General features: G+C 41.5%; 1 protein-coding gene across 4 annotated transcripts in view; it reads left to right on the top strand.

Moving 5' to 3' along the window:
• Positions 1 to 1,363: 1,363 nt before the first annotated feature.
• The window catches only part of CFAP53 (cilia and flagella associated protein 53), a 38,923-nt gene continuing 30,622 nt past the window's right edge, over positions 1,364 to 9,664 (top strand). Inside the window, exons 1-3 of one of the 4 annotated variants that reach the window (XM_054460756.2) lie at positions 1,364 to 1,829; positions 5,963 to 6,192; positions 6,932 to 7,105. In XM_054460756.2, coding sequence (XP_054316731.2) covers positions 1,593 to 1,829; positions 5,963 to 6,192; positions 6,932 to 7,105 — 641 coding nt within the window. In that variant the 5' untranslated portion in view covers positions 1,364 to 1,592. The remainder of the gene's footprint in view (positions 1,830 to 5,962; positions 6,193 to 6,931; positions 7,106 to 9,664) is intronic. The other 3 variants (XM_054460755.2, XR_010124177.1, XM_054460754.2) reach the window with 3 other exon arrangements.

Here is a 9,664-nt window from a genome sequence, read left to right as displayed (position 1 = left end):
CCGACGGGCGGGCCCGGAGCCCGTTGGACTCGAAGATCAAAGAACCGCCCCTCTGGACACTCCAGGAAACCGAGACGACCACCTAATTTGTTTCTTTTGTTTCAGGCCACGTAAACTCTTAGTAAATGCAAATGAGTATTTTACTGAACTGCAACTGAAAGAACCGTTTTAGAAAAGAACACAAAATGACAGAATTATTAAAAGATGATTAAAAGAGAAGAAAGACATTATTTCGTGGCTGAAAAGCTGAACCAGCAATTCAGGAAATGGAATTCGTATTTAGAAACGTACCACATACAAAATCCTAAGTGGGTGGTTTACAAATGATTAAAGAATGCTAATTTACAGTAAATTGCGTCCTTAAGAGGGCATACACATTAGTTGTACTTATTATACGTCAGTTTGACGTAGGTACTGATTTGTTGCATGTGCTCAAGTGTTCTATGCTCACCCCCACTTTAGAATGGGAGTACCACAGTGTCATTCTTAATTGGCTTTTAGGTATTACCACCTTGCTCTTGACTGGAAATGCAACTGTGGTTACCACCTGTGCTGCAGGTCGGTCCTGGTTCCCTGATTTGTGTTTCCTATTCTGCCTGGATCCTGATTCTCAGAAACCAGTTACTGGACTTCTGATCCACATCCTGACCCTGGTCCACTGTGACCCTCAGACTCTTAATTATGCTCCACCAGGTCGTGCCACTGCCCCACTAGTCCATTTGATCTGCCCCCATCCTAGGATATCCTGAGTCTAAGCCCTGGTTTCTGCCAATGGCAAATAGGAAGATTTTATTAACAGGTTTTAAAAAATTATTATTATTACTGGTTATTTGGTTTGACAAGGCACATAGGCTCCCTGAACTTTGCCTTAGCTGGAAAATAAGGATAGTAATACTTGCTATTCTATCAACCCTGTAAGATATTTGCGGCCACGCGCGGTAGCGCACCCTGTAATTCCAACACTTTGGGAGGCCGGCGGGAGGGGCAGGGGGGAGGATCGCTTGAACCCAGGAGCAGGAGTTCCAGCCTGAGCAACAGAGCGGGACCCCCTGTCTCTTCAAAATTTGTTTTTAAATTAGCAGGGCGTGGTGGCGCAGGCTTTGTAGTCCCAGATACTCTGGAGGCTGAGGCCCAGGAGGACGAGGCTGCAGGGAGCCATGATCACGCCACTGCACTCCAGCCTGGGCAACAGAGCGAGACCTTGTCTCAAAAAAAATTTGTGAGGTTCAAAGGTTGTGTGTGTGAAAATATCTTGGAAATTGTAAAGAACTACACAAATATAAGGTTTTCCTGTGATTATTACCGTCATCAAGATTAACCTACAGGTAGTGCACAATTTAAGCTTCCCAAAAAATGTTCGCTAACCTTTCTCATACGTTTAGACCATTACAGGATATAAATAGCAAAGTCAACTGGAATTGTAATTAGAGCTTTGAGTTTTCTTGGGCTAGAGGTTTTTTCTGCCATTCTGATGAACCGTAGAGGAAGGGAGCAAGGTCGGCGGGGTTTGGCCGAGGGGCGGGGTGAGGACCGCGCAGGCTCAGCTTCTCAGCTGGAAGAGGAAGTCGCGAGTGCAGGCGTCTGCGGCCCCCATGGTGACCAGACCGACTTCCGCCCGGCCCGCCCACCTCTACCGGCCCCTAATCCCGCGAGGCGCACCATGGCAACCAGACTTCTGCGTCGCGGAAGCGGGTTCCGCAGGTCGCCACCATTGGGGGAAACGCGGCGGACGCCGCCCCCATCCCGAAGGGGACTCGAAAATGTACAGCCAGCGGTTTGGCACCGTACAGCGGGAGGTTAAGGGCCCCACCCCCAAAGTGGTGATCGTGGTAAGCACAGGATGTGTCTGCCAGACCCTACAGCTTTCTCCATCTCTGCGCACTCCAGGCCTGGCCTATCCCACTTCGGCCCCCACCCGGGGCCTTCTCGAGGGGAACGGGTGTCGCCTGATGCAGTGGGTTGAATTTTGAAAGAAGGAAGATAAGGTCGCTCACCTATCTACCCCACCTCTCACCCACTCATCTCCCTCTGTTTTCATCCTTACAGCTTTTCATCTGCACCCAAAGTTATAATATTTAGGTTCTGTTTTTGGAGAATCACCACTAGGGATCTTAGGGTTTTTCAGTCTCCAAGACACCGGAAGGATGTCTTTCCCCCATGGAGTGGCGAGTGTGTGTTATGGAAAGGGCACCCGGCCCAGAGACAGATCTGGGGGCAGGGCAGGCCTATGATTTGGAGCTGGTCTTTCACTCCTAGGAAAATCGTCTGAGGAAGGGGAATTAGGTTGTGAGTGGTTATAGCACCCAACGCCTTTCCTGTGCCAACTCAACCAGTAACCATTGCTGGACAGAAGTGTCCCTTCAGACCTGGGAAAAACTCAGGTGCCTGCCTCTAAGGCTGGAATGGTAGTAGGCCAGGAAAATGTGCTTGCTGCAGAATTTGATGGTTCCTGCTGAGAACCTCAGACACTATTGGTCCATACATGTAGTTTTTTTGTTTCTACAAACTAGTTTCTACCCGCCAGAAAACTGCCATGTAGGCAGAGTTATTGCTTGAGCCCCTGCTGTGTGCGCAGTATTGTGGGAGATACAGGGGTGGATACAATGATCCTGGAAGGTTAACTCTTTATTGAAGCCTGAGCCCTCCCTTCAAGGAGCTTATACAGGTCAAGTATCTCTTATCTGAAATGCTTGGGACCAAAGATGTCTAGGATTTCAGATTTTTTTGGATTTTGGAATACTTGCATATACATAATGCAATATCTTGGGGAGGGGACCCAAGTCTAAACACAGAATTTATTTATATTTCATTACCTCGAAGGTAATTTTATTTTCCCCTTGGGGATGCTGAATAAATATGTGTTGTTTGCTTGTGTTTTGACTGTGACCCCTTACATGAGGTCAGGTGTGAAATTTTCCACTTATGTCATCATGTGGTTGCTCAAAAAGCTTCAGATTTTGGAGCATTTCAGATTTCAGATTTTCAAATTAGGGGTGCTCAACTTGTAATCCAATTGCAAAAAAAACTTATGTATAATGAAACCACTAAAGGTTAACACGGTAAATAATGATGTGCTATATTGTCTGTGATGTCAGTTTATGGACGAAAGATCAGTGATACAGTTTTATTATGCTCCACAGTGCACATAGCAAACTTCAGTCAACCTATAGACCTTCTCCTTCTTTAGGTCCAAGTACTGTAAGATCTGGAGCTGGAAAGCAGCAGATGGGACACGTTAGTAGCTTGTAGGGTTCAAGGAAATAATTATAAACACACTTCATGAAGGACAGAAGATCTACTTTGGGTTCTGTATCCAAACACAGGGCTCAGGGGCTGAGCCATTGTTGGGTGCTATTACTTGTGTTGGGAACCAATAAGGAACAGAAAACAAACAAAAACACTAAACCAGAGAAGCAGGCCTATTGAATACTTTGCACCTAACAAGAATTAAGAGGAAAAGGAAGAGGTTAGAGTTGGTGCATCTGCTCCTCCAGTGTCTGAGTGTGATAAGAAAGATAGATGCTAGAGGTAGCAGAATTGTGTTGCAAGAATTAAAGCCACCAACAGATGAGACTTGGACCGTAAACAATTCCCCAGGAGAAACCTATGAAAATTTTAATGTCTGAAGTAATGGGACATCAAAAGGAGCAGCTATTTGATGAGTGTCTCCTAGGAATCCATTAGGAGGATACTTATTTTGCTCATTTGACAGGTGAGAAAACTAAGATTCAAAGAGATTAAGTAACTTGCTCAATTCAGTTAGTAACGGACAGAGGCCAGAATCAAACCTAGGATGTAAAGCATTGTTCTTTAAGACAACCGAACCGTAAATTGTAATCCTGATAATTATAATTGGAGATGCTACAGTAACAAAAAGCCTTCAGTGACCTTGAAAGCCCACAGTAGTTAGTAAAATATCCTGTGTTTTCCTGACTTTAGCATGGTTTAGAGCTGTCCAATAGAGATGTCCAGTAGGTAGGCACTGGTCACACATAGCATTTGAGCACTTGAAATGTGCCTAGAGTCACATATTGACAAGATAATATTTTGGATATATTGGTTAAATAAAGTATACTATCAAAATTAACTTCCCCTGTTTCTTTTTACTTTTTTAAATGCAGCCACTTGAAAATTTAGAATTACATATCTGTTTTGCATTATATTTATATTGAACAGTACAGATTTTGAACAATGCCACGACTGTGCTGGGATTGGCATCACCTTTTTTGAGAACTCCAGGTCATACCCCTAACTTATCAAGAGATTGGGTCCTTCCCAGACCAGAGTCCTTCACATGATTCCCAAGTCTTAAAAGGCTTCCTGACCCCTTGGGTACTGCTCATGGTATTTGTCACCTCTTCAGCCAAAATATACCTCAGCCCTGTTTCCTGTCCTGACAACTGGAGCCAGTGTTTCTAGATTACCTTGGTGTTTCGTTCCTGTTCTCAGCTCACACTGGGAGCCTTAATTCCTGCTGTGTATGCTGCCAAGGGTGCCACTGTGATCCTCCTCTGCTTTATTTTCACAGATCGATATTCATAAAATGCCATCAGTATTGGAGAACAGTCATCTAATTAGCTGGCTCTAGGCTCCAAATAATTCTGACACGGATTAGCTCTTCTCCATGATATAACCCCCAACATAATCTTCTGTCTCCTTACCACCCCAGGCTTGCCTTATCTTGTTCAGCTAAATCTAGGTACCTATATGTGTACCCTGAGCCCTGAATCTTTTAATTAAACTGTCTTCAAATGTTGATTTTCTTTCCTCAGGAGACTTCATTACAAACACCTAACCCTAGTATTCTGGTAATCCTGATGGTGATATTCTAAATGTAAATGATCAGATTGACTCTCTCTCTCTGCCTCTTAAGAGTTTTGTTTCTATGAATCAGCACCCCAGTATCTCACAACTTACCTAAGGATGACTTGATAAAACTGTTCCTGAAAATACAAAGCTCAAGACTATGGATTTTGTGGTGGCTCCAGGAGGTGCAGAAATTGCATCAAGCCCACCCAGCAACATTGTTTCATTCATTCACTCATTCATTCATTCATTCATTTCTGTTGAGAACCTCACTGTAGTAGGCATTATGTTCAATGCTAGGAATACAGAAAGGAAAAAGATATAGGCTATGTGATTTCATTAAGTGTATCTATATATATTCAAATGGTACATGCATTTCTAACTTTTTTAGTGGACATTTCTGTAAAAACAATACATTTATAGAAATTCAAAGTAGCCTAAAAGGTCAGGAACACACTCTTTGCATTAAAACTTCTGGGTACCATAGAAACAGGAATAAAGTTCTACCACCAGCTTTTTTTCTTTTCCCTCCTTTCTTCCTCCCTCACTTCATTTCTTCCTTCTTAGTAAAAGATCTTTCATTATCACAACTCATTATATAGCCATATACATATGCACATATATATACACACACATATACATATATATACACACATATATATATTTTTTCTATATATTTTCATAGTAGCACCTTTTCATTGAAAGTATTTTGGTGTGATAACTATGGTGTCCAACCATGAGAAATAATGTGGAATAATGGGTGGCAATGTCAAGGTCAGGAATTAGAAGACCTCTAATTCTTGTTTTATCTGCCCTATTTGAAGCAAGTTCAGCAAATCATTTAATGTCTCTGGGTTTGACTAGACAATCTCAACAGAGTCCTGTTCACATTTTTAACTTTGTAATTTTCATCAACTATTTTTCAAATGGCACATTAGAAATATTTGAGACTGTTTTGATGACATCTTAGGTATAGGCTCAGAGAATGAAACAAGTTACTCTTTAAGTGCATAAGCTGTATTCAGTTATAGTAGGATGTATTAGTTTTTTATACCCAATTTTATTTAGTATGAGTATTGATTGAGAGCATAACTAATTGAAAATATGCAGTTGATTCTTTGGCTTATTATAAGTGATAGTTGGTTTTCGTTTTCAGAGGTCCAAGCCTCCTAAAGGCCAAGGGGCTGAGCACCATCTAGAAAGAATCCGACGCAGCCATCAGAAGCATAATGCTATTTTGGCTTCCATTAAGTCAAGTGAGCGGGATCGCTTGAAAGCTGAGTGGGACCAGCACAATGACTGCAAGTTTTTGGACAGCCTTGTGCGAGCAAGAATCAAGGATGCCGTGCAAGGGTTTATCATTAACATTGAAGAAAGACGAAATAAGTAAGGCTCAGAAACCTGGGACACAAACCATGAAATATTCCTAAAACCACAATTTGAGATTGACCAGTCAAAAATCAAATTTAGGAAGGATCATGGCTGAGATATTTATATTGAATCCATAGCTATTGCTGGTTAATATTTTTAATATTTTTACTTGTGATAACCTATATTTTGATGAAAAACAATATATTGTTTCATATTTCATTATTTTGATTGAAACCTGTTCATTTTACTCTTTTGTTAAAAATATATATTTCGTATCTTATTTGTATGTGATCAAATAAAATATGGTGCAGTTGATTGGGCTTAGTGGGTCATGCCTATAATCCTACCACTTTGGGAGGCTGAGGTGGGAGGATTGTTTGAGCCCAGGAGTTTGAGACCAGCCTGGGCAACATAGTGAGACCCCATCTCTACAAAAAATAAAAAAATAGCTGAGCATAGGGGCACCTGCCTGTAGTCCCAGCTGTTCAGGAGGCTGACGTGGGAGGATCACCTGAGCCCAGGAGGTCAAGGCTGCAGTGAGCCATGATCACACTGCACTCCAGCCTGGGTGACAGAGTGAGATCCTGTCTCAAAAAAAAAAAAAAAAAAAAAAAGTCTTATTTTATGGAGGACTGCAATGATCTTTCTCTTCTTACAAATTAGACCTATAATTCCGAAATTGAATATAACAACAATTAATAAAATGATGCATGTAGCATGACAGTTTTCTTTTTTTTTTGGCTTTTTGTTTCAGGCTACGTGAGCTTTTAGCATTAGAAGAAAATGAGTATTTTACAGAAATGCAATTGAAGAAAGAAACCATTGAGGAGAAAAAAGATAGGATGAGAGAGAAAACTAAATTACTAAAAGAGAAGAATGAAAAAGAGAGGCAGGATTTTGTGGCTGAAAAGCTAGACCAGCAATTCAGGTAATGAAATCAGAAAACACACAAACAGAATCCAAAGTTGGTACATTAAAATAGATTTAAGAATGCTAATTTAAAGTAAATTAGTCTTAAGAGGATATACAGAGTAGTTGTAACTTTAAGTCTTGGCAATATATTACATATCATTGAATAATACAGTGTGTGCTTGAGAACTATGTTCTAATGTTCTGTGCTTGCTTCTCAATTAGAATGGAAGTAACAAAGGAGATTATGTTACTGAACTTTAGGTATTAACCTCACCCTTGCTGTTGGCAGGAAGTTCTTCAAAAGCCCCTACGCCAAGGAATCTTTGGTAAAGCTGGGCTCTCCTCCTGCTGCTGTAGTCTCTACCTGTGCTGCATGTGCGCTTGGGTTCCCTCGGGGGTTTTTTGGCTGTCATTTTTTGAGACAGGGTCTTGCTCTGTCACCCAGGCTGGAGTGCAGTGGCATGATCATGACTACAACCTCCACCTCCTGAGCCCAAAGTGATCCTCCCACCTCAGCCTCTCAAGTAGCTGGGACTATAGGCACACGCCACTGTGCCCAGCTAATTTTTTTGTATTTTTTGTAGAGACGGGGTTTTCGTCATGTTGCGCAGGGTGGTTTTGAACTCTTGGACTCAAGTGATCCACTCACCTCAGCTACCCAAAGTATTAGGATTACAGGCATGAACCACCATGCCCGGCCCTCTCTCCTCTCTTCTTTATTGTCTGTTTCCTTGCCTGGTATTCTGATCATTGGGGTCTGATCACCTGGACTTATAAGGCACTTCCTGACCCAGACCCATGGTGACCCTCAGTTTTCAGATCCCTGGTCTTTACTGTACTCAATCTACTCAATCTGGTCCTGTGGTTGCCTCCATATCCCTTTTCATTGTGGTTTTCCATCGTAGGATACTCTGAGTCTGTGCCCTGATAGACTACCCACTACTGTGCACTTACAGAGGGAAGATTTATATGGGAGTACCCAAGAGTGATCCTCTGAGATGATCTATAATGTTATATAATCAGAAGCTTGGCAGATGCTTTTAATTTCACAGACCAAGACATTCCTTACCTCTAAAGCAAAAATATACTAAAAAGCCTCCCTAGAGCTACAGCTCTTAGAGCAAGAGCTATTATATATTTATAATGTTGTTGTAATTCCTCCGTTATATTTTCAGTGCTTCTGATACTTCTAAGAGTGTAAACATTAAGACTTGCTGTTATTTGGCTGGGCACAGTGGCTCACACCTATAATCCCAGCACTTTGATCACTTGAGGCCAAGAGTTTGAGACAAGCCTGGGCAACATAGTGGGACCTTATTTCTACAAAACATAAAAAAATTGGCCAGGTGCGGTGGCTCATGTCTGTAATCCCAGCACTTTGGGAGGCTGAGGCAGGTGGATTACCTGAGGTCAGGAGTTCAAGACTGGTCTGGCCAACATGGTGAAACCCCATCTCTAGTAAAAATACAAAAATTAGCTGGGCATGGTGGCACACACCTTTAATTATTGACTATAGTCATCCTGTTGTGCTATCAAATAGTAGGTCTTATTCATTCATTCTTTTTTTTTTTTTTGGTACCCATTAACTGTCCCCATCTCCACTCCCAACCCCCCCACTATCCTTCCCAGCCTCTGGTAACCATCCTTCTCTGTCTCCATGAGTTCAATTGTTTTGATTTTTAGATCCCCCAAATTAGTGAGAACATGCAATGTTTGTCTTTCTGTGCCTGGCTTATTTCACTTAACGTGATGACCTCCAGTTCCATCCATGGTGTCATAAATGACTGGATTTCATTCTTTGTTAGAGCTGAATAGTACTCCATTGTGCATGTGTACCTCATTTTCTTTATCCATTCATCTGTTGATGGACACTTAGGTTGCTTCTAAATCTTAGCTGTTGTAAACAGCACTACAACAAACATAGGAGTTTAGCTATCTCTTCAATATACTGATTTCCTTTCTTTTGGGCCTATACCCAGCAGTGGGATTGCTGGATCTTATGGTAGCTCTATTTTTAGTTTTTTGAGGAACCTCCAAACTGTTCTCCATAGTGGTTGTATTACATTCCCACAAACAGTGTACAAGGGTTCCCTTTTCTCCACATCCTCACCAGGATTTGTTATTGCCTGCCTTTTGGATATAAGCGATTTTAACTGGGGTGAAATGATATCTCACTGTAGTTTTGATCTGCATTTCTCTGATGATCCGTGATGTTGGGCACATTTTCATATGCCTGTTTGCCATTTGTATGTCTTCTTTTGAGAAATGTCTGTTGAAATCTTTTGTCCATTTTTTGATTGGATTATTGGATTTTTTTCTTATAGAGTTGTTTGAGCTCCTCATATATTCTGGTTATTAATCTCTTTTCAGAGGGATAGTTTGCAAATATTTTCTCTCATTCTGTGGGTTGTCTCTTCACTTTGTTGATTGTATCTTTTGCTGTGCAGAAGCTTTTTAACTTGATATGATCCCATTTGTCCATTTTTGCTTTGGTTGCCCGTGCTTATAGGGTATTGCTCAAGAAATCTTTGCCCAGACCAATGTCCTAGAGATTTTTCCCCAATGTTTTCTTGTA

The sequence above is a fragment of the Pongo pygmaeus genome, chromosome 17 (genome assembly GCF_028885625.2).
Source record: "Pongo pygmaeus isolate AG05252 chromosome 17, NHGRI_mPonPyg2-v2.0_pri, whole genome shotgun sequence".
In the NCBI taxonomy this organism is placed as follows: Eukaryota; Metazoa; Chordata; class Mammalia; order Primates; family Hominidae; genus Pongo; species Pongo pygmaeus.
This window is presented reverse-complemented; position numbering and strand designations above follow the sequence as displayed.